This window comes from Ovis aries, chromosome 14 (genome assembly GCF_016772045.2).
Source record: "Ovis aries strain OAR_USU_Benz2616 breed Rambouillet chromosome 14, ARS-UI_Ramb_v3.0, whole genome shotgun sequence".
Classification (NCBI taxonomy): domain Eukaryota; kingdom Metazoa; phylum Chordata; class Mammalia; order Artiodactyla; family Bovidae; genus Ovis; species Ovis aries.
Genome location: NC_056067.1, coordinates 23,273,674 through 23,298,876, shown reverse-complemented (window position 1 = coordinate 23,298,876; position 25,203 = coordinate 23,273,674). Strand labels below are relative to the sequence as shown.

General features: G+C 40.3%; 1 protein-coding gene across 3 annotated transcripts in view; it reads right to left on the bottom strand.

The window, feature by feature from the left end:
* The window catches only part of LPCAT2 (lysophosphatidylcholine acyltransferase 2), a 70,424-nt gene extending 52,219 nt beyond the window's left edge, over window positions 1-18,205 (bottom strand). For all 3 annotated transcript variants that reach the window (XM_004014990.6, XM_042231639.2, XM_042231640.2), the window contains exons 1-8: window positions 17,931-18,205; window positions 12,737-12,876; window positions 10,869-11,086; window positions 9,258-9,370; window positions 7,062-7,122; window positions 6,128-6,186; window positions 4,339-4,373; window positions 1,239-1,293 (exon numbers count right to left, since the gene is read on the bottom strand). In XM_004014990.6, coding sequence (XP_004015039.1) covers window positions 1,239-1,293; window positions 4,339-4,373; window positions 6,128-6,186; window positions 7,062-7,122; window positions 9,258-9,370; window positions 10,869-11,086; window positions 12,737-12,876; window positions 17,931-18,101 — 852 coding nt within the window. In that variant the 5' untranslated portion in view covers window positions 18,102-18,205. The remainder of the gene's footprint in view (window positions 1-1,238; window positions 1,294-4,338; window positions 4,374-6,127; window positions 6,187-7,061; window positions 7,123-9,257; window positions 9,371-10,868; window positions 11,087-12,736; window positions 12,877-17,930) is intronic.
* Between the last annotated feature and the right edge of the window lie 6,998 nt (window positions 18,206-25,203).

Here is a 25,203-nt window from a genome sequence, read left to right as displayed (position 1 = left end):
GTCAAAGGCTTTGGCATAGTCAATAAAGCAGAAATAGATGTTTTTCTGGAAGTCTCTTGCTTTTTCGATGATCCAGTGGATGTTGGCAATTTGATCTCTGGTTCCTCTGCCTTTTCTAAAATCAGCTTGAACATCTGGAAGTTCACGGTTCACGTATTGCTGAAGCCTGGCTTGGAGAATTTTGAGCATTACTTTGCTAGCATGTGAGATGAGTGCAATTGTGCAGTAGTTTGAGCATTCTTTGGCATTGCCTTTCTTTGAGATTGGAATGAAAACTGACCTTTTCCAGTTCTGTGGCCACTGCTGAGTTTTCCAAATTTGCTGGCATATTGAGTGCAGCACTTTCACAGCATCATCTTTCAGGATTTGAAACAGCTCAACTGGAATTCCATCACCTCCACTAGCTTTCTTTGTAGTGATGCTTCCTAAGGCCCACTTGACTTCACATTCCAGGATGTCTGGCTCTAAGTTAGTGATCACACCATTGTGATTATCTGGGTCATGAAGATCTTTCTTGTACAGTTTTTCTGTGTATTCTTGCCACCTCTTCTTAATATCTTCTGCTTCTGTTAGGTCCATACCATTTCTGTCCTTTATTGAGCCCATCTTTGCATGAAATGTTCCCTTGGTGTCTCTAATATTCTTGAAGAAATCTCTAGTCTTTCCATTCTGTTATTTTCCTCTATTTCTTTGCACTGATCACTGAGGAAGGCTTTCTTATCTCTCCTTTCTATTCTTTGGAACTCTGCATTCAAATGGGTATATCTCTCCTTTTCTCCTTTGCTTTTCACTTTTCTTCTTTTCACAGCTATTTGTAAGGCCTCCTCAGACAGCCATTTTGCTTTGTTGCATTTCTTTTTCTTGTGGATGGTCTTGATCCCTGTCTCCTGTACAATGTCACAAACCTCTGTCCACAGTTCATCAGGCACTCTATCAAATCTATTTGTCAGCATTAAAAGGAATAAAAAGATAGGAGTGAGTGATGAAAATATGGCCAACCAGGATGGTGACATATTGGAAATTCCCCGAAGCTAGGAAGTTGTGCTTCCTAACACAAGTTTAAGGGCTAGTTCTGACAGCTTGGGTTTAGATACACAATTTGCAAAGGAACAGGGCTTATTTTCAAGGTGGCAAACTTAACTTACAATCTTTCTACATCTGATTTCTCCAGACTGAAAACTCACTATGATAAGAAAGGCCAAACCACAAGTTTCAAGGGTACATTTTGAACCACTTACCTCAACTTCCACCCTTGTGAAGGGCTGGCACCAAGTAAGCACACAAAGTTGAATGCTGAGGAGAAAAGAGAGAAGGCCATTTTTATGTGGTAATACAAGTACTATCTAATATTGCTCAACCATCCTTTCTTGACAAACAAGCAACCTTTGTCACTCTGTGTGTATTCTGCATTTATAAATGCCACTCTGCTGCTTTACCACTTTTGGGGCTTAGAGAACTATTCTTTTAAAAATATTTTTAATTTTTTATTATACATTCTTTTAATATTCTTTTCCTTTATGGTTTATCATGTGCTCAGTTGCTCTGTTATGTCTGACTCTTTGCAACCCCATGGATTGTAGCTCAACAGGTTCCTCTGTTGGGATTTCCCAAAAATACTGGAGTGGATTGCCATTCCCTCTCCAGGGGATATTCCTGACCCAGGGACTGAACCTGCATCTTCTACATTGGAGGGCAAATTCTTTATCACTGCACCACCTGGGAAGCCCCCATGGTTTATCATAAGATATTTTTTTAATTGGAGGATAGAGAACTATCCTTGATATTCAAAAGTTAAATTGCCAATCACAACACCAAATATGTATTTGTGGGTCAGAGCCACAGCTCAGCAGAATGAACCCCAAATTTGAAGTCTCCTTGACAACTAAGTGAAAGTGAAGTCGCTCAGTCATGTTCTACTCTTTGTGACCCCATGTACTGTAGCCTACCAGGCTTCTCAGTCCATGGGATTTTCCAGGCAAGAGTACTGGAGTGGGTTGCCATTTCCTTCTCCAGGGGATCTTCCCAACCCAGGGATTGAACCCAGGTCTCTCATATTGTAGGCAGACGCCTTACTTCCTCTGCCAGGGAAGTTGGTGGCTCAGACGGTAAAGCGTCTGTCTACAATGCAGGAGACCTGGGTTAGATCCCTGGGTCGGGAAGTTCCCTGGAGAAGGAAAAGGCAACCCACCCCAGTACTCTTGCCTAGAAAATCCCATGGACAGAGAAGCCTGGTGTCCATGGGGTCCAAAGAATCGGACACGACTGAGCGACTTCATTTTTCACAAAGACTCCTCTAGGCCTAGAGAAAACTACTCACAGTCACATTTTAAGATATAGTAATTTGTCTATAGAAAAACTCCTGAGTAGAATATTATGTTACTAAATTTTTTTTAATAGTGAAAAAAAATACGGGCCCATAAAAATAAAAGCCAATCCACATTATCTCTTATTAAGTAAATTGTTCTTTAATGATTAACAGAGAGCTTTGAATTAATGATTTAAATATTGATTTGAAAATTCTGAACACTATTAAAAAAAATGAAACCACACACAACATCTCTTTAAACTTGACTTGTGTCCACACTACAGACAAACCAAACAGCATTTCTTATGGAATTCTCAAGGACAATTGGGGAAACTGATTTAGACATAACAGACACAGTGCTAAATATAACATGATGGAGATGAGAAGATAAGGTAAAAACGGGAGGTTACCACACATGAGTGCAATGTGACCTAAGATTTAAAAAAAGTTGTTTCTTTAGAAGATCTTGTGTTTATTTACAAATCCTTAGATATCTTTAACTCTGAAAATATTTTTTTTCCTTTCTTAGCTGTATTCTTTCTCCTATTTTTCCTCCTGTCACATACTTCTCAGGTTAGAAGCCTAGATTAAATACTTAACCAGTCTATTTACCCCCAATCTCCTATTTGACCTTCATTTCCACTGGACCAACTGCAAAACCAAAAAAAGTCACAATGAGCCCAAAGTCACTATCTCTAAGTGGACTTAACTTGTAAAGGCCCTGAGGATGACATACCTCAGGAAACATAAATATGTTATCCCTCAATTTTCAGGTATTTTTTTCCTAAAATGTTCTCATACTATTTGTTTCTGAAAACCAGGAATTAGAAATTAGTGATGACAGGAAAGGTATTCTAGCCAAGGGAATAAATAGATATCCTTTACAGTTTATGTGCCCTATTTTTAGTGTTATTTACTTAACTCTGATGACCAAGGACTGAAACATAACAGGAATATAAAGGTCTCACAAGTATCATTATTTATTAACACATGTAATCAGCCCATCTATTCTGATTTAAATGTATTATTCAAAGCAACTTACATACACAAAAATGGAGAAAATAAGTTTGTAGTGAAAAAAATCTAATTTTCATAAGTTGTTTGGATTGTCTACAATATATTTGAAGGCAAAGTATGATTTCTTTTAAATATTTCCAAGTGATGGTCACCTATCCATCAGTAATTTGAGCTGTGTAACAGTATCAAAAGGCATTACTGCATAAGCTCTGGGAAAGCCCTCAAACCTAAAATGTAAACAGGTTGTCTTTTTCACTTTTTTTTAATTTGGGGGAACGTTTATCATTTTATTTTTCTCTTCTGCAGCCCAAAGCCAGCCAGGTTCCTTGAGGTGAACACTGAGAGATGTCAATGTTGTCTGTGCAGGTAAAAGGACTAAAGGAGGCACCTGAATAGGGAGGGGTACTAAACAAAAGAACTTCTTGAGAGAAAGTAAGATTCTATGTGTTCTGCTCTTTTTAAAAGTTCTATTTCACTTCAGCTTGCTTAACAGTGAAACTGTATTCCTCTCTTCTCCTAACTGTTTACAGAAACTGCTGATTTCCCAGCCTCTCAAAACCCAAGAGTGGAAGTGAAAACTTGTTTAGCTATTTCCTCAGCTCAAATTAGACACATCACAACTATTTCAGGCCATATGACTAAACTGTTCTGGGCTATTTAAATCAATGAAGTGAAAAAAAGATGGAGATACCAGATAACATTAAATTTGCAATGAAAATGAAACTAAAAATTTAAGCTAAGGAGGATGCAAATGAGATCACTGGAATGTTTCTTAAGAATTGGTAAACACTTGAGATGCATTAGAACTGACAAACAACTAGAATTCTGCACATAGGAGACACTGGGGTTTAATGGGCAAGATAGTTATGCCCTCTACAGAAACTTTTCAGTTATTTAAGGCTCTGATGAGAAATCTTTACTTCTATAAAAACAAGGCTTAAAAAAAAAAAAGAACAAATTCTTTCTCTTTCTTTAAATAAAATTTATATAAATGAATAATAATGTAAGCAACTTACAATGTATATCCTTGCCACGTCCAAGTCACAGTATCCTAGAATAACAATAGTATTTAAACTATTACAGAAAAAATATCAAACAAAACCAAAAATTTTATTTTGATATTGGTATTCATATACTTCCTTTTTGAATTAAAAGCAATATGTTGAAAAGCAAAATAAGCACTAAACAATAGTGATCTATCAATTCTTGGATTATACATCTACATGGCAAAGATCTGTCTATCATCCATATGTAACCACGTATCTTTTTATGGAATTAAGTTGATCTGAATTTTTTTAAAAAAAGATTGTGTATGCTTAACTATTTTCCTAATATAAACATATCTGGATAATTAATTGGCTTACAAAAACCAGAATTCATCAGTTCTCAAAAAGGAGTTTATATCAGAGAAGAGACTATAGAAATAAAATAGTACAGAGTGAAAGAATTTGGATAAATAACATGCAGAAGCATATTGAGTAAAAATTTGATAAATTTTAATTTTTTAACTAAAAGTATACAAAGCTGAGAAATCAACCACTGATAGGAAGTTGATTAAGAACTCAATCTTAAATAACATAGATCACGAATAATTACATCCTGCCTTTTTATGTAAATTCTGTAGTAAAGAAAGTTCCTCTCAGAAACAAAACATCTGTCTCCCTGCCAAAAAATGACTTTCTTTAGGAAAATGATGACACAACCAATATCCAGAAGACAACAATGCATCTTGCTGAAGCAAAGGCTATTTCCTGAGCCCACATGGACTTTCTGTAGAATGTGAAGTTCTTTGCAGCTATTTTCTTATTTAAGCTACTTGTCAAGTGTCACAGCTACTAAGTACTGAGTGTCACTGAACACCACGCCTCTTCCAAATTTATCCTGCTACTTCAATCCTTCTCTACCAGTAATGACCATTGAATCAGGAGATGTTTTTCCTTTCAAACTTTATAAAAAACCACAACTTTGTGAGAGCTTTTTCAAATCTTAAGAGACCCTGGAGCTGAGACATACTCATACCATCACAGGGACAATAGGGCAGAAGCTAAGGAGATATCTTCCTGTAGCTTAGTCGGAGAAGGCGATAGCAACCCACTCCAGTACTCTTGCCTGGAAAATCCCATGGACAGAGGAGCCTGGTAGGCTGCGGTCCATGGGGTCGTGAAGAGTCGGACATGACTGAGCAACTTCACTTTCACTTTTCACTTTTATACATTGGAGGAGGAAATGGCAACCCACTCCAGTGTTCTTGCCTGGAGAATCCCAGGGACGGGGGAGCCTGGTGGGCTGCCGTCTATGGGGTCACACAGAGTCAGATACGACTGAAGTGACTTAGCAGCAGCAGCAGCAGCAGCAGCAGCAGCTTAGTAATAGCAAAAGCAGTATCAAAAATTGGTATCAACCAATTTCTGCCTCCCTCGCAAGTTTTTTTAAGAAAGTATCTTTTTTTAAGGTTGTAAACCAGGCTTCAGACTTTTAAAAAGAAAACTTTATTGAATTTGTTACAATACTACTTCTGTTATTTATGTTCTGGTTTTTTGGCCATGAGGCATGTAGGATCTCAGCTCCTCAAACAGGGATCCAACCTTCACCCCCAACACCGGAAGGTAAAGTCCTAACCCCGGACCACCAGGGAACTCCCCAATCTCACAAATTTTTAAAAACTAAATGTGGCAAGGAGAATGAGACTGCCTACCTGTTCCTACCATTTACCTATTCATCAATTTATTCAAGCAAAAGGGGTCCTAGAGAATTTGTGCTGTTTGGAATGGTGAGATTCTTCTCATAGTAAAATATGATGCTTACCAGCTTGTTTGGGTATCTGAGGAGAATTGGCTGCACTGGAACTCCTGGAATGAAGGCTCCTATAACCACATAGTGAAATTTATAACATGTTCTTTATATGAATACAAGTTTTACAGTGAATTTAAAAATTAATAATAAACAATATAAATATACTAAATGTTTTAAGAGTACACATAAACTATTGGCTGAATGTTGGTAAATTCCTAATGTTAGCCAAAATGAGAGATTTTTAAATTTAGAAATATGTAAGCAAAATATTAAATGTTATGCCTAAGTCACTAAAAATATTATTCTTATCTCCATTTGTTTTCATTTTCCAAATACCTATTATTCAAAAAGCTTTTTTTTTTAAGAGGAAAAGATAAAATTAAGAGAAGAAAATCTAGATGAAACTAAATGCTGAACCACTAACTACCACACTTGCTAGAGTGAGTTTTGACTTTGGTTCTGAGCATTCTAGCAGCCAGTACAAAAACATTTAAAAATATTAGTAATGACTGTTAAATAACATATGAAATTATAAGTTGCTATAAAACTAACAACTTCATAATATTTTAAAAAGGCATGACCCTCAGAAGGAATTAAAAGCATTATAATGATAATTGAAATAGGTTTTCTAACTTGATGACATGGACCCCAAGTGTCTGTGGGGGTTGTTCTTGGAGGAAAATAAAAATTGCTAGTGGTTTCTGCTCAAACACACACATACACACACACACACACACACACACATGACATTCCAAAGAAGAAGGCATTATGATACCAAAAGAGAAAGTAAAAGAGTGAGTTGTGGATTCACATTATTAAAAACATTTTATCAGAAAATAAGAAATGCTCCAAGCAAACTGATGAGTTATTTTGTATATTTATTATTAGCTCACTTGAGAAATCATCTATATTATTTTGTCAAAATACATAATTTAATTGATCTCACCTGGTTTAAAAGTAATCAAACAGGACCGATTAGTACAAGTACCTTCTGGGAAAACTAGTATCTTGGGAGAAAAGGAATAGATTTAATATTTCAGTCTAATTAAGAGATTACCTCTTTACTTGCTTTCTTATGACTTCACAGTTGCCAATTTTTATAAAGCAAAAATAAAAGGCTAGCACTTAATGTCAGTGAAACCTAGAATCAGATCATTCAGTTTTGCTCTAAAAGAAGTATAGTCTGACCATTAAGATAACCTGAAAATGAATTAAAGTTTTGAAGAAAGAATATACACAGTAAATGTTTCTTAATGATGATGCTAATGATCTGAAAAGGGTTCAAAGAAGCTGTAGACCCTGAATCATGGTCAAAGTTGCATTCATTTTATACAATATTAAATTCTTTCTTCTACTGGTATACACCTTTAACTAAATCATTTGCTACTTCTGTTTCAATTTTCCCATTAAATGATATTCCCTCTTACAACATACAGTTTCAGATTGTACTGAGAAAAAAGGAGGAAATACCAACAATATGCTTTATGCTTACTTGAATTTGTTGACATATGGAATACAATTTAATATTCTTTTCTGAGGAAGTGTTTTTAGTTTTTAATATATTATGATTTCCACACAAAAACTATGCACTACAGTTCCCCATTAACTGAATAAAACAGCAGGTTGATTTTTCTGAAGCCTTTGGAATTTAGCAATGAGTAAATTGCTAAGCACAGAAACAAAATCCCTGCACTTACAGCATTTAGTAATGGGTATTTTATAACAATTAAAGTAATTAGTAAGCTAAACTACCATAACAAGTTATTTGTAAAATAAAAATTGTGAATAGGTGTGATTCCATTCTCCAACTTCACAAACAAACAAACAGGTTTCCTATTCCAATTGGATACAATAACAAATATAATTCATGCAGTGGATATTCTATAGCTATACCATGAAGAATAAATTAATGTAGAGTAAATCATAAACTCTCAAAAATCCCAGGGACAGGGGAGCCTGGTGAGCTGCTGTCTATGGGGTCACACAGAGTCGGACACGACTGAAGCGACTTAGCAGCAGCAGCAAGAACTAGAAGGGGCATTAAACATCATATAGCATCTCTAATACTTGAATTCTTTTTATAATATCCCCCTCAAGTGGTTGCCTAGCCAATGCCTGAATATTCTAGAAAGAGGTTCCAAATCAGACCATTCTAATTCTGGACAGGAAGTTCTTTGAAACGAGCAAAGTGAACTGAAATCTTGTTTACTTTCACCCACCAGTCCTAAATTCCTTGGAGTCAAAGAGCAGAATCAAATCCTTATTCCAAATGTCATTTCTTCCCAGTCACTCTTTAAATCATTCCTCACATGCCTTGGTTTCTAAAACCTCCTGGTTGATCATACATCTCTTGGTACTTTAATATCAAAACATTACCACTAGTAGCCAGGTAACCTCAGGACCATGAGTTCTGCTAGAGATCACTTGTTTTCACCTGGGCAAAGGCAGGGGGTTACTTATCAGAATCACCCATGAGGCTCTATTTATGCAATAAATGTTGCTCCTTCCACACCTTCAAAAGCATTCCAGGGACTTCCTTATGGCCCGGTAGTTAATAATCTGTGTTCCAATGTGGGGGAGGTGGGTTCAATCCCTGGGCAGGGAACTAAGATCCCACTGCTGCGGGGTAACTAAGACCAGACACAGCCAAAAATAAACAAACTTTAAAAAAAAAAAAGCATTCCAGGGGAAGGAGGAGATGGGATGGTAAAATGTAGAAAAGTTCTACAGGTGATTCTGAAATGCCCCCCTGAACTGAAAAGCACTATCTAAATATACTTCAGATAATCTTAAAATATTAATCACTTTCAAAATACACCCACCCACCATATTTTTGAGTATAACTGAGCTTTAGTATCCCATCTTTAAAATGATAAATAAATTCAGAGGTAGAAAATTACTTTTTATGACACAAAGTAAAAACCAGTTCAGAGTATGGAGAATAAAAAAGAACGATACATTTAATTCTAGGAGTATCTCATGCAGAAGAGGACTTCTTAATCCTTACTCATTTATTCTGCTTTTATTATGCTAAAGACAACTAGCATAAGGTATACCCTGATATATGGATCCAAACGAATATATACAAGTGTACAAAAAATAAATTCTCAATATATTTAAATAAACATCTATTGTATTTTACCTGGGGCCATTCCCCTCCTGATGTGGCCCGCCTTATTATTTCATTTATTGTGTTTTTTCGAGAATCTGGATCTACACGGGACACCAACACTGGCTGCAAGGCCCGCAATATTCCTTTAAAACAAATGAAGAGTCATAAGTCATTTTTTGGGCTACAGCTACTATAGACATGATACCAAATTATAAAACAAATTGCATGGAAAATTAAAAAGATAGCAAATCAAAGAGAACAACTTAAAAAACCGTCTTACTCAAAGTTTGTTAGAACTTATTAATAGATTCTGGATTCAAAAGGACAGGTGGCTATTTATACCTAAAAAATACTTCATTGATTTCACAGAAGTTAGCAACAGAAATATGGGAAAAAAATGCAATTTTCTCCCTAAAACACTTCTTTCTCAATTTACATTAAACATTCATAATATGCTATAGATTGTCTTGTTTTATTTTGGGACTATTCCTGCAATAATATTGCAAGCTGATTATGTGAAGCCATAGTACATGTGGGTAGGGGGCAATTGCTATTTATCTTAATAAAATTTTCAGTGCAATAGTCTTTTGAGTAGGTAGCTTCCTAGCACAATAAACCTCATTTCACCAAAAATCTATTGCTAAACAACTTTAGGGGAAAATGTCATGTTACACAAAGCAAGGTGGTTATCTTAAAAAAAAAAAAAAGAAAGAAGAGAGTGTGTGTGTGTTTCTTAGCTGAATGACAAAGCTGTAAGAACTACTATCATTTTCTCTAGAGTACCAAGGCAATTTTCAAACCTATCCTCTCATCACCTGATGCTTGGCAATAGCCTTGGGACAACTGGAAGCAGTTACTTAGAGACTAATCCCCAGGGGAGAAAGCAAAGCATCTGGTAGGAAAAAACATTTCACTTGTTTCATTATTTTTATGGCAGGAAGCATTTATTGTTCTACATCACAATTTTCAACAAGTTACACATTTTTCCCTCATGGAGATTTGGGGGCAATAATGAAGAAAACAGAGTTAGGAGAAAAGACTTATTGCATTTATCACCCTAATACCCTGAAGAGAAATTCACTGAAATACTAGGTAACTGGTGCTTTCACAAATTCTTCAATTAAATTATCTCTCAAAAAATTTACCATATTTTGTATTGAAAAACTGTTCTTTTGGGCTTATATTTAGGAGCAGGAAGAAGTGATGGTGCAGCGGCAGAGGTAAGGTTTAAAAAGAATGATAGGGGATTTCCCTGGTGATCTGGTGGTTAAGACTCTGTGCATTCCCTGCAGGGGGTGCCAGTTTGATCCCTGGTAGGGAAACTAAGAGCCCACATGCTGCACGGCACGGCCAAAAAGATAAATGAAATAAATAAATAAATATTTCAAAGAGTTATATCTGAAAGGTTTAAAAATTTTTTAAAAATTAAAAAGAATGATGAGGTATAGGTAGGGAGGTCATTAATCTTTTTTCATAAATTCATTCTTTTGATATTATACCTCATTAAAAGCAATAAAATATGTTTGAAGTGTTTTATTATTTTAAAGGCTTTAAAAAATTAATCAGTAAACTATACAGAATTTTCTAAATTTAAAGCATGAACATGAAAATATTTTCTCTGTTGTCTTACAGAGTACTTACTGCCAATCAGAGGCACCTGCACATTCTCATTTCGAGATACTATAGAAGGTAATCCAGCTGCAACACAGGCAATTCCATCAAAGAAAGTTGAGTGAGGGGCAACGACAAAAATTGGTGCTTCCAACGGAGTTGCAATCTTTCCTTTCACAGTAACTACAAACCCCATTGAGAAGAACATGGCATGGCCTAGAAACTTCAAGACTGGATGAGTAATTTTCCTTTGGAAATAAATATAAAAATGGACATAATTAGCTTTACCAATTGCAGCTAACAGCGGGGTTTTACTCTAAAGCACAAAGCAAAAACCAAAACATGTCAGCACTTCATTTTAAAATATCAGCTAGGAAGAACGGCTAACACATCAGTGGAGCTCTTTCTGCCAGGCACTGTTCTAAGTACTTTATGCATATTAACTTCTTTAATCCCTAGCCCAATTTTATGAAATAGAGAGCATTTATCATTATTCCCATTTTACAGATGAGAAAACTGAGGCCCAGAGAAGTAATTTTTCCAAGACCACGTGACTATAAAGTAATAAGAATGAATTTTCAACATGCATCCCCCACTGAGAAATTCAAATCAGTCTTGTCCTTCATATGAGTCACCTTAGATATCTATATTTGTGTAACAAAGATGCTGCTACCCTCAAAAACACTCTTAGAACTAGCATGCTGAAACAGTCCTCAGAGTTATTTTAAAAATAAAAATTTTAAAGTAAGCCTAATTACTTATATCATTATAGCCCTCAAAAATCATGAAGAATCTTAAGAAGTAAATTTATTATCTCACTTCCTGGAACAAAGATGCACTTAGTTCTGGTTATTGATTTATTTACTATTTTAAAAGAATCTGACATTAAAAATTAATTAAATCAAATTGTGCCAGGAATCCTGTTGGACACATAAGACAAGTAAGATCCAGTCTCTGTCTTTGATAAACTCAGTTGAGTAGAAAAACAAAAGCACAGTCCTAGAAGTGCAAACACATGATGGACATCTCAGTATATGAATAAGCATATAGCTTTTCATGAAAAATACAGGTCTCCCATAAGACATCTGACAGGAGTTTTGAAAAATGAGCTTCCTATTGAATTCTCTCAACATTCACATAATAATATTGTGAGGAGCTATTAAGCAACTAACTCCCAAGGAAGTTTCTCTAACTTTTATTTCATGGTGAGGAGAAGTGAGACACAGAAAGCCCAAGAACTTTTCAGGAGGGCACAGGGAAATGATTGCTCTCTCCTTGCTCTGTAGTTTAAGAGCTGAGATCTTTATTTATTTAAAGATAAAGAGCTCACCCTGTCACAGAACTTTCAGACCTCCTGTTTTCTCTGTGTGACCCCATAGACGGCAGCCCACGAGGCTCCCCCATCCCTGGGATTCTCCAGGCAAGAACACTGGAGTGGGTTGCCATTTCCTTCTCCAATGCATGAACGTGAAAAGTGAAAGTGAAGTCACTCAGTTGTGTCCGACTCTTAGCGACCCCATGGACAGTGGCCCACCAGGTTCCTCCGTCCATAGGATTTTCCAGGCAAGAGTGCTGGAGTGGGGTGCCATTGCCTTCTCCGATGTAGCCTCTAACAAGGTCCAGTCCCTGGGTTGGAAAGATCCTCTGGAGGAGGGCATGGCAACCCACTCCAGTATTCTTGCCTGGAGAATCCCCATGGACAGAGGAGCCTGGAGGGCTACAGTGCATGGGGTTGCAAAAAGTCGCACACGACTGAGCGGCTAAGCACAACACAGCACAGCCTCTAACGACTGCATTCCAAAATATCCTATATTCAGAGCCACAATTGTTGATCACTGCCTAAACTTCAATAAATTCTTCTATGATTCACCTAATATTTAGACATAGTTACTTCTTACCTCTTCCAACCAGTTATTGGGTGGGTCAGCTTTTCAGGACAGCATGCTGTTGAAATTGCAGCCAGCAACCACGCCAGTAATAAAATTAATGCAACCAATAGGGCACGAATTGGAAGCAGGATAATTCCAAGGAAGAAAATCTGAAAGTCAAAGTTGATTTAAAAAAAATAGATGACATTTTAATGCTGTAGTTATCAAATAGATATACTTAAAAGAAAAAATCTTAGGCTATTCAAGCTTTCACTCAAAGATGAATTGAGCATTACCCTGCACCAGGCAACGATCTAAGCACAAAGGAAATAAGACATTATATCTGATCTCACAAAGTCTGCTAGGTAGCAAAAGAAATAAGGGAGAAAACCAGTGAATGTGAATAGGGGTTGCTGGGGAAACAAAGAAAAGGTGTGTTGGGCTTAGTGGTAGTGTGGGATTAGTAGTTGTGATACACAGGCTTAGTCGCCCCGTGGCATGTGGAATCTTCCCAGACCAGGAATTGAATGCCATGTCACCGGCATTGCAAGGTGGATTCTTAACCACTGGAAGTCCAGTTGTATCATTTTAAAATGTCACTGGTAGTGTATGAGAATTTCAGTCACTGTATATCCTTGCTGACATTTGGTGTTTAAAATCACTTTAAAAAATCAATTTTATGAAGGCGTAATTTACTCAAAATACAATATGAGCTTTTCAAATGTATAGCCCTATGCAGACACCACCATAATCAAGATAAAGATCATTTCCATCACTCAAAAAAATTCCCTTGTGTCTCTTTGTAGTCAGTGTATCCTCAGTGTATGGCAACCACTGACAATCTTTCACTAGAGTTTTTGTCTGTACAATATTTTCATATAAATGAAACCACATGGTATGTACTCTTTTACATCTGGCTTCTTTCACTTCATATTTTTGAGATTCAGCCATGTTGTCATATGTATCAGTAATACAGTCTTTTTCGTTGCAGAGTGATATTCCATTGTATGAATATACTGCAATTAATTTACCCATTAACCTGTTCAGGGACATTTAGCCTATTATAAGTTCCTATCTATATGAGTAAACATCAATTTTTGAGACTCATACATTTTCATTCATGGTGGATGGTAGTGAAATTGTCAGGCCAGGATGTGCTTAAAGAACATGCCAAATTGTTTTCCAAAGTTGTTGTGTCATTTCATACCTCCACCAATGAAGTATGAAAGTTCCTGTTGCTTCACAGTCTCATCAATTTTCAGTGTTGTCAGTCTTTGTAGCCATCCTGGTGGGTGTAAAATGATATCTCATTGTGGTTTCCTTAATGAACAATGATGCTGAGCAAATTTTTTCATGTGCTTATTGGTCATCCCTTTAACCTATCTGTTCAAGTCTTTAGTCCATTTTCATTGGGTTATTAGTCGTTTTCTGATCAATTTTTAGGAGGCCTTCATATATTGTTTACAAGCCCTTTTTCAATATATATATTGAAAATATTTTCTCCTATTCCATGGTTTGCTTTTTCATTTTCTTATTGGTATCTTTCAACGAGAAGCGTTTTAATTCTGATGAAGACTAATTTATCAATTTAGTTCTCTTCTGCATCCTTTCTAAGAAATCTTTACCTATCTCAAGATTATGAAGATATTTTATATCTTCTTCTTCTAGATGATATATAGATTTTGCTTTTATGTTCAAGTCCATGATCCATCGTAAATTACTTTCTGTGTGGTGTACAGTAGGGATCAAGTTTCATTTTTATCTACAGATTTATCTAGTTGTTCCAGAACCAGCTCCCCTGGCCCCTGCTTTCCCCACCCACCCCAGCTCTGAGGCCTGTGGGATCTTAGTTCCTGGACCAGGGATCAAAGCTGCGCCCCTTCCAGGAAAGTGCAGAGTCTTAACCATTGGACTGCCAGTGAAGTGCCATCCCCAGAACCAATTTTGAAAAGACGTCACATTCCCCAATAAATTTTGTTGGCCACTTTGTCAAAAAATCAATTGATCATACATGTAGGCTCTCTATTCTGTTTTGTTGGTCTATTCGTCTGTATGTCTGTCAATTCCCTACTCTCTTAATTGCTATAGTCTTGTAATAAGTCTTGAAATCTGGTAGTATATGTCTTCCAACTTTTTATTTTTCAAACTTTTTTTGGGATAATCTAGATCCTTAGTATTTCTACCTACATTTCAGAATTAATCTGTCAGTTGCCACACAAAAAGCCTGTTGGAATTTTTGTTGAGCTTTCAATGAACCTATAGATCAATTTGGGAGGAATTACCATCTTAATAATGTTGATTCTTCCAACTTACAAACATGGTATAGATCTTTATTTTATGTAAATCTTCATTAATTTCTTACAATAGAGTTCTGTTGTTTTCGTTGTAGTGGTCTTGAATCTGCCTGCAGTGCAAGAGACCCTGGTTCAATTCCTGGGTTGGGAAGATCTGTTGGAAAAGAGACAGGCTACACACTTCAGTATTCTTGGGCTTCCCTGATGGCTCAGCTGGTAAAGAATCAGATGCAGTGTGGAAGTCCTGGGTTTGATCCCTGGGTTGGGAAGATCCCCTGGAGAAGGGAACAGCTACCCACTCCAGTATTCTGGCCTGGAGAATTCCATGGACTATACAGTCTATGGGGTTGCAAAGAGTAGGACATGACTGAATGACTTTCACTTATTGCTATCATGAGATTATTTAATTTCATCTTGTGGTTGCTGCTAGTATACAGACAAAGTTGATTTAAAATTTTAATCTTTAAACATTATTAAGATGACAAAACCAATTTTGAGTAACTGTCAGATTAAGAGGATTATGCATCATATTTTCTTTTGGTAATAAGTTATCTCTGTAGGAAGGCCTTCTTTTGACACTATTGTGATTATTTTCCTCTCTTTCTTCATAGCACTTACTAAGACACAGAATTATATATATATCTATACTTGCTTGTTTAACTTTTTCAGTGAAACACAGGCTTAAGATAGGCAGAGTCCTTGTTTCTCTTGTTCATTATATCTCTGTCTCCAGAGAGTAACATTGTGCCTGGCATATGGTAGGCATCCAGCAAATATTTTTGGTATGGTAAATGACCCACAGTTACAATTGCATATTCTACTGAGGAAAGAAAAGCTAGGCTAATTTTCTCCATGCCACTATGGAACAGATCCTTAAACAGTCAAAAAGAGAGGAGGAGCAGTAAAGCTAAGCCCTATGAGATGCAGAAGTGACAACAGTCCTTAAACAAGATATTGATCATCATTTAAGATTAAATTTAGCCTAAATTCATGATATTGAGTCATCCTTAAACACAAGTATATCAATCTTTTAAACTGGATAATACAGATAACATTGTTTTTCAGTCGTGTCTATTTAAATTTTCCTTTACCCAGACAGTTCAATCCACTGAAACTACTTTGGAATCTCTGTCTACATGCATTTTAACATTTTAAAAAATATTGCAACTATATTCATTACTTGGAAGTGCTCTCTAAATGGTTGCAGGCATGCTATTTAAAAAAACAAAAAACAAAAACTCAAAAATTTAGTAATCCAGGTACAATGTACATACTTACAAACATGCCACTTTGAGCCTCTCTCCAATACATGAAGCCAAAGAGATGGACATACCTTCATTTAAGTATAACTGATTTGATGAACTCAGGCCAAAAGGAATTCTGAATTAGATTCAATGAATTTGTTAAGTGTTTCTGAGTGACTTTCACTCAGAAATTTTAAGATATCATGGGAATATATTTTAAGACATAAATATAATTTTAAGACACATTTTAAGATCAAGTTTTTAAACATTTAGTTTCTTTACGAAGAGGTATTGCTACATTCATTATCTTCCTCTTCCTTTCTCATACCTTCAGACACCCATCAACCATTACTGTAATCACCACCCACACTGCTTAGCCCAGCACTTAACCTATCACTACCATAGAGGACAATGGTCTCAGTGCAGATAAGCATGCTGTGCAAAAATTACACTATTTCAAATCCAAAGTAAATAAATATGTAAGATGGACAGGAAACATTAAAAAAATTTTTCCCATGCAGAACACATAGGACAAATGTAGCCTGCATAGTCTATCTTGTTCTCTGATCACTAACTTCACCAAAGAGGAAGTCCAAAGAGTGAGTATAACTGCTAATGGTAAAAGCAGTGCTTTACAAGAAAAAGCAAAGGACAGGAACTTCCTTTTTGTATAGAGCCATTTTTAACAACCAGAGAGTCTCTGGTCCTTGAATCTACGAGACGTGTTTGGGTGAAAACCGATTCAGGACCAAAAACTCTTGACTACCTTAAGCGGACCCATATTATTCCTTTTCTTAGGTTGTGATTTCCCATCATTGATACAACTGCTTAGCCAAAACATCCTACCTTTCTTTTGGTTCTAATTCCAGACCTGGGTTCTCTGCCTTCTCCCTCACTCTTCTCATCCCAAAAGGACTCCTCTCCTTCCCTCAGACAAAACAACAACAAAAAGCTCCCCAAACCCACTCTCCTGCAGTACGATGAGCTCCCACTACACTTCACACACTCAGGTTGAAGTTCTTCTCCCAGAGCCCTTCCCTCTTCTCAGTACCTAATGTTTCCTCCGCCACGGGCCTGCTCAGCCTCCTCCTGTTTAGCACCTTCTCCCAAGACCCACATGCTCTTTGCATCTTCTCTTCTCTCACACACACACACCCAGACCTCCAAGCATCCTCCAAGGGTCCTAAATTCTCAGCGCAGCATCTCTGCACCCTGCAGACTCCCGGCCCCTTCAGAAGCCCTTCCCTCTCAGATCTACATCCCTTTCTTCCTCGAACCTGGCTTCCCAGACTCACTCCCCTCAGTCATTTCCCCTTTGCACCCACACTGCCGTCTAAAAACAGCCTTCCCTGACTGACCGATGGCCCCCCTCAAACTGCCTCCTCCCTCAGATCCACACCCCTGCCCTGCATCTGTCTCCCCTGTCAGGCGTTCCTCACCTGGACTGCTTCCTCCCTCAGACCCGCTCCCCTCACTTGCACCTGCCTCCGCTCTCAAACTCCCGTCGCTCACCTGAAGCTGCTTTGCCGGTCAGTCTCTAGTCAGTCCCCTGAATTTTCGTCAGACTCACATCCCTCACCTGGGTCTGCCTCCCCTGTCAGACGTCCCTCACCCGGATCTGCCCTCCTCCCTCTAACCCATGCTCCTCACGTGAATCCACCTCTCCTGTCAGACCCTCGCCCCCACCTGGATGCGCCTCGCCACGCCCAGCCGCGTCTGCTGCACGAAGGGATTGGGCACAGGTGGCGGGAAGAAGGACGCCTGGCGGGGCACCATGGGCGGCCGCAGCCCCTCGTTCCCGACGCCAGCTCCCGGCACAGTGGCCGCCACGGCCCGCGCGTCAGCGCACCGGTTCATGGCCGACCCTGGCGTCTGACTAGAGCGAAGCGACCCACGCAGAGCGCGCGAGTGGGCACCGCCGCCAGGACTCAGTGGGAGCCGCTTAGGAGTCCGGGGCTTCTGCGCAGGCGCCAAAGTTACCTAGCCGCCCTCCGCTCTCGCCCCGCCCCTCTGGCTCCGAACACGCCCAGGTTCTGGCCCCACCCCAGCAACCCCACCTCAAGCACAGCCCCGCCCTTTTAGGTGTCTGGCCCTTCCTTTTGGGATTCATAGCTCCGCCCCTTTGGAGGTGACTTTTTCCCTTCAAAGCGACGCACCCGCAAGAGAGAGTTTAGACTGTTCTCTGCTCCAGCATCAGGCCAACCTGGCTTAACTTTCGCTTTTATTGGCTCTTTGGCCAAATCATTGTCTCCATGAACCTCCGTTGCCCCATTCGTAATGCCGAGATAAACAGAACCTGAATCCAGCAATCTGAGGAGCAACTCTGGGGCTGTTCCATTAAGAGGGTTCATTATCCAGGATGGATCTGATTTCTGGCGCATGTTTTGCTTTTGCTTAAACCAGTTGGAGTGTCATGTTTATCAGTTACAGCTGAAAGAGTCCTGACTGATAGAGAAACTGGTGCCAGGGGTGTGCTGTCTTCCAGTCAAAATATGGACTGACAACGTGAAGATAGTTTTCCCAAGGAAAATTGAGCTACAATGACTAGAAAAATACAAAACCACCATTGCCCTCTGAACGAGATGAGGAACCTGGTCTCAGAAAAAAGAGAAGTGACTTGGAGACTATTTGTCTCCACTTTACTTGCATCAGAGTCTGAAAAGAAATAAAAAGCATGATCAGAAGGCCCACCAATGGAGCTTCCCCCAGGCTGGCTTCAGGAGAAGGCAGGACATAGGGACAGCAAATCCATGGAAGAAGGGAAGCATTTTGATGTCCCTAAGCAAATGCTCATCAGGCAAAAATGAAATCAGGTGGCATGATCAAGGTATGAAAAGTGACTCTTGAGAACTGGAAGTGGCTTATGGCAAGTTTCAGGGAATCAATTGATATATGTAGCACCTTAGAAACAAACATCCTGCCTGTAGCACTTCACTGTCAGAATCAGAGAGATGATGTAGTCTGGTGAAAAAAGAGCACAGACTTGGAAATCCCAAAACCCAAAAGCAAGATTGAGGTCCAGGGTTAACTCACCACAGACCCGTGACAAAAATCACTCCCCTTATTAAGCCTTTGTTTTCATTTGTATAATGGAGAGAACAGAGTTCAGTTCAGTCGCTCAGTCATGTCCGAATCTTTGCGACCCCATGAATTGCAGCACACCAGACCTCCCTGTCCATCACCAACTCCTGGAGTTCACTAAGACTCACGTCCATGGAGTCAGTGATGCCATCCAGCCATCTCATCCTCTGTTGTCCCCTACTCCTCCTGCCCCCAATCCCTCCCAGCGTCAGAGTATTTTCCAATGAGTCAACTCTTCGCGAGAGGTGGCCAAAGTACTGGAGTTTCAGCTTTAGCATCATTCCTTCCAAAGAACACCCAGGACTGATCTCCTTCAGAATGGACTGGTTGGATCTCCTTGGTCCCTAAATTCTGCCTCCTGAGAATTCTGTATATAGGTCAAGAAGCAACAGTTAAAGCTGGACAAGGAACAACAGACTGGTTCCAAACCAGGAAAGGAGTACGTCAAGGCTGTATATTGTCACCCTGCTTATTTAAACTTCTATGCAGAGTACATCATGCAAAATGCCCAGCTGGATGAAGCACAATCTGGAATCAAGATTGCCAGGAGAAATATCAATAACCTCAGATACACAGATAATACCACCCTTATGGCAGAAAGCAAAGAAGAACTAAAAGCCTCTTGATGAGAGTGAAAAAGTTGGCTTAAAATTCAACATTCAGAAAACTAAGATCATGGCATCTGGGCCCATCACTTCATGGCAAATAGATGGGGAAACAATGAAAACAGTGACAGACTATTTCTTGGGCTCCAAAAATCACTGCAGATGGTGACTGCAGCCCTGAAATTAAAAGACACTTGCTCCTTGGAAGAAAAGCTATGACCAACCTAGACAGCAAATTAAAAAGCAGAGATATTACTTTACCAACAAAGGTCTGTCTAGTCAAAGCTATTTGGTTTTTCCAGTAGTCATGCATTGATGTGAGAGTTGGACTATAAAGAAAGCTGACTGCTGAAGAATTGATGCTTTTGAACTGTGGTGTTGGAGAAGACTCTTGAGAGTCCCTTGGACTGCCAACTCGATGGACACGAGTTTGAGTAGGCTCTGGGAGTTGGTGACGGACAGGGAAGCTCAGAGTGCTGCAGTCCATGGGGTCGAAAAGAGTCAGACATGACTGAGCGACTGAACTGAACTGAAATTAAAAATGAAATGAAGGGGGAAAAAAAAGCAGCATACCTATCACCAAAAATCTGCTCCAAAGTAGCTCCCCTGTGTTAGAATTGTCTCCATAGGAGCTTTTAATTTATTTTTAAATTTTGTTGGAGTATAGTTGATTAAGATGAGAGCCGAAGAATTGATGCTTTTGAACTGTGGTGCTGGAGAAGACTCTTGAGAGTCCCTTGGACTGCAAGGAGATCCAACCAGTCAATCCTAAAGGAAATCAACCCTGAATATTCATTGGAAGTATTGATGCTGAATCTGAAGTTCCAATATTTTGGCCACCTGATGCGAAGAACTGACTCATTGGAAAAGACCCTGATGCTGGGAAAGATTGAAGGCAGGAGGAGCAGAGGACGACAGATGATGAGATGGTTCAATCGTATCACCGACTCGATGGACATGAGTTTGAGCAAGTTCCAGGAGTTGGTGATGGATAGGGAAGCCTTGCATGCTGCAGTCCATGGGACCGCATAGAGTCAGACTGAGTGATTGAACTGAACTGATTTACAATGTTGTGTTTGTTTCAGGTATACAGCACAATGATTCAGTTATACATATATTTATTCTTTTTCAGGTTCTTTTCTCATACAGGTTATCACAGAATATTGAGCAGACTTACCTGTGCTATATAGTAGATCCTTGTTGGTTATCTATCTTATATATAGAAGTATGTATATGTTAAGGAGAAGGCAGTGGCACCCCACTCCAATACTCTTGCCTGGAAAATCCCATGGATGGAGGAGCCTGGTGGGCTGCAGTCCATGGGGTCGTGAAGAGTTGGACACGACTGAGCGACTTCACTTTCACTTTTCACTTTCATGCATTGGAGAAGGAAATGGCAAACCCACTCCAGTGTTCTTGCCTGGAGAATCCCAGGGATGGGGGAGTCTGGTGGGCTGCCGTCTCTGGGGTCGCACAGTCGGACACGACTGAAGCGACTTAGCAGCAGCAGCAGCAGCAGCATGTATATGTTAATCCCAAGCTCCTGATTTCTCTCTCCCCCTATTTCCCCTTTGGTAACTGTAAGTTTGTGTTCAACATCTGTAAGTCTGCATATGAATCTTTTTAGATCTCACAAAATTATTTTAGGATAATAAACCAAGTGATGATTAAAACAGGGAATTATTCTTTGGTGGTCCAGTGGCTGGGACTCCGAGCTCTCAATGTCGAAGGCCCAGGTTCAGTCCTGGTTGGGGAACCAGGGTCCCACAGGCCACATAGTACAGCCAACAGAATAAACAAACAAAACAGAAAAAAACAAGTGATGAATAAAACAGGAAAAGAAAGAACTATCATGGGGCAAGGACATGCATTATCTTGGTATTTGTAGCTGAATTTCTTTAATATATTATGAAGAATCGAAAAACACAGCAAAACAATTTCACAGTTTTCCCATCAAGAGGTAGAGTCTTTCCCCATCCCTAGAATCTGGGCTGACCTCACAACTTGTTCTGATCAATAAAATGTGGCAGAAGTGGTACCATGTGAGTTTTAGAGCCTGGGCCACAAGGGGCCCTTATAATTTTTGCTCCCAAACTCTTGCCACTGCTTAGGGAGGCTCAGGCCAACCTGCTGAATGACAAAGAGCTCATAGCGAGGGAGAGGCCCAGTGAGCAGGTAACACCAAGAAAGTGAGAGAGGAGCTTCCCCAGTGGCTCAGTGGTGAAGAATCCACCTGCTGATGCAGGAGACACAGCTTCAACCCCTGGTCCCAGAGGATTGAACATGCTATGGAGCTACAGAGCCCATGTGCCACGACTAATGAGCCTGTGACCTAGAGCCGGGGAAGCACAACTACTGAGCCTGCAAATCACAATTCCTGAGCCTATGTGCTACAGCAACCGAAGCCCACATGCCCTAGAGCCCGGGCACTGCAACCAGAGTAGGCCCCCTCACAACTAGAGAAAAGCCCATGCAGCAACCGAGACGCAGAACAGCCAAAAATAAAGTAAATTAAAATTATTTTAAAAAGAAAGACAGAAGGAAAGTGAGGGAGGCCTCCTTGAACCCTGGGCTGCCTTTGTGGCTCAGCTGGTAAAGAATCCACCTGCAATGCATGAGACCTGGGTTTGATCCCTGGGTTGGCAAGATCCCCTGGAGAAGGGAAAGGCTAACCACTCCAGTATTCAGGCCTGGAGAATTCCATGGACTATATAGTCCATGGGGTCGCAAAGAGCCGGACACAACTGAGCGACTTTCACTTTTTCACTACCCTGAAGTTCAAGGGCCTAGCTGGACCCTTCGCTGGTAGGGGTTAGGGAAAGGATATTCCCGGTACCTGAGACCAGTTTGTCAAGCCCTGAGTGGCTGAAAGATAGATGGAGTTGGTGAATGACATGTTTATCAATCAACTGCTCAGAGTAGGTTGAAGGCATGATGAGACTCTGACTCTGGGCCCTGGGATGGCTGCTCCTTCCAAGGTATTCACTGTAGAAATCTCAGAATTTTCCTACCCTACCAGACAGATGTAGCCTTTAGCTACTCAAGTGACCTCTCTGAGCCTGCATACTCATCTCAGAATGGGAAGATTCATTCCTACCCCGAATGGATTGTGGTAATAAGTAAAATAATGCCTGTGTAGTGTTCATAGAAGTGCATGCAAGAAATGGCACCTTTCAGGTATTACACGTGGAGCAGCTGAATTTTCTCAGTATAAAAAAGAACCTTAATGACAATGTATGACAGCCATGATATAAACTGTCCCTAGGGCTTCCCCGGTGGCTCTGTGGTAAAGAATCTGCTTGCAATGCAAGAGATCCAGGTTTGATCCCTGGGTCGGGAAGATCCCCTGGAGAAGAGAATGGCTGGCAGACCTGTGTGGCCCTTCAGCACAGAAGGAAGCCTCTCGAGTCCTTAAGAACCTGAGTGATTGGGCAGGCCCCAGGAGAAAAGAGGACTCCGCTGAGGTCACCTCCAGAGACCTGTCCATTCCTCATCCCCTCCCCACCAGCCCCACCATGAGAAGTAAGACTGTTGGAACCAGGGAAGGTCTCTGAAATAAACCCAAGCCTTATGTTCTCTTAGCAGCTCTAAGAGAGGGCTCCCTGGTAGCTCAACTGGTAAAGAATTTGCCTGCAATGCAGGAGACCCCAGTTCTATTGCTGGGTGGGGAAATTCTCCTGGAGAAGGGATGGGTTACCCACTCCAGTATTCTTGGGCTTCCCTGGTGGCTCAGATGGTAAAAAATCTGCCTGCAAAGCAGGAAACCTGGGTTCGATCCCTGGGTTGGGAAGATCTCCTGGAGGGCATGGCAATCCACTCCAGTATTCTTGCCTGGAGAATCCCATGAACAGAGGAGCTGGCAGGCTACATTCCATAGGATCGTGAAAGGTTGGACATGACCGAGTAACTAAGCACAGTACAGCTCAGCAGCTCTAGAATTTCCATATAGGAGGGGATTAAGGATGGGCAGCCTGCTGGGAAGGAAGGATAAGGAGCTTACCCATCAATAGAAGCTGTGTTTAGAATGCACACACAGTTCTCCCCTAGCTATGTTTATTAGAGAGTTTGGGGGAGGGGAGATAGAGGGTAATGCTACTGATGGAGATACTTGGTTTCCGACTAAAGCTTCTTCTCTCTGTCACCTTTGGCCTTGACTCAGGATGTTATCCAGTATCTATGGTACTCTCGGAAAATCACTTTTCTCCAAGCTTTAGTTTCCTTATCAATCAAAATTGACTGATAATAGCCTCCCTTTTTCAGGTTGCTGTAATCTAAATGAAGCGATGCATGTGAAGGGTCTGGCACATAGTAAGCACTGTATTAATGGAAGGGGTGTTACTGTTAAATTCACTACTATTAGTACTAGAATTTATGTTATTGTTAAGGCAGAAACTGAGACTCAAGAAGAAAGGAAACTTTGAACAAGACTGTGCAATCAAATAACAGAAACTCTGCTGTGGCTCTTTCCATGGGACCGAGGGACTCCAGCTCACCCACCCAGAGTCTCTCGTTGATTACTTTGGCAGCTGTGACCTTTCCAGCAGATGTCAACTATGCCCTGCAGGGAGCAGAGATTTAGACTTTCTACATTTTCTCTTTGAGCTGGGGCTGGGGCTGGGGCTGGGGCTAGGGCCCCTCTCTAGGCTCCGCTAGAACAGCCAGCAAACACATCCACTCAATTAGTGTCTTTATTCATACTCACTGATTTTTCCCACGGGGAAACTGTTGAAGGAACTGGAGGGGAGGGCTGGGTGGGGGGAGCCATGACTTGGTTTTCCTCCATCCAGTGAAGGAAGTGACAGAGGAGGGACATAACTAAAGAGAGTGACCAAGGGGACCATCACTATGTGGACTGAGATGCATCGTGCAGTGACTTCAGACAACCTGAGTCCTTCTGTCGGGAAATGCAATGTCAAAGTGGAGAAGTAAAAAAAAAAAAAGATCTAGAGGAAAGAACAAAGTGCATACGAAGCAAATTGCTAATGTAGGGACGGTTCTAAGGCAGCCAGCAGGGAGAAGGCCAAATGTCTGGGGTGGTCACCCGACCGTGCCCCACTCCCACTGCCCCATGCCAGGCCAGACTGTCGGGCCACCAGTGCCCTCTCGACATAGTCTCTGTTGGCTCCAAGGGTGCTGTAAAGCCACAGAAGGTTGTGGAAGGAGGAGAGCCTGAAGTGTGGCAGCACCAAGGCAGCCCAAGGCATGGCTGCATTGAGAATCTCAAGGCATCTCTTTGTGGGTGGCTCTGGAGGGCCGGTGAGATATGGAGGGGG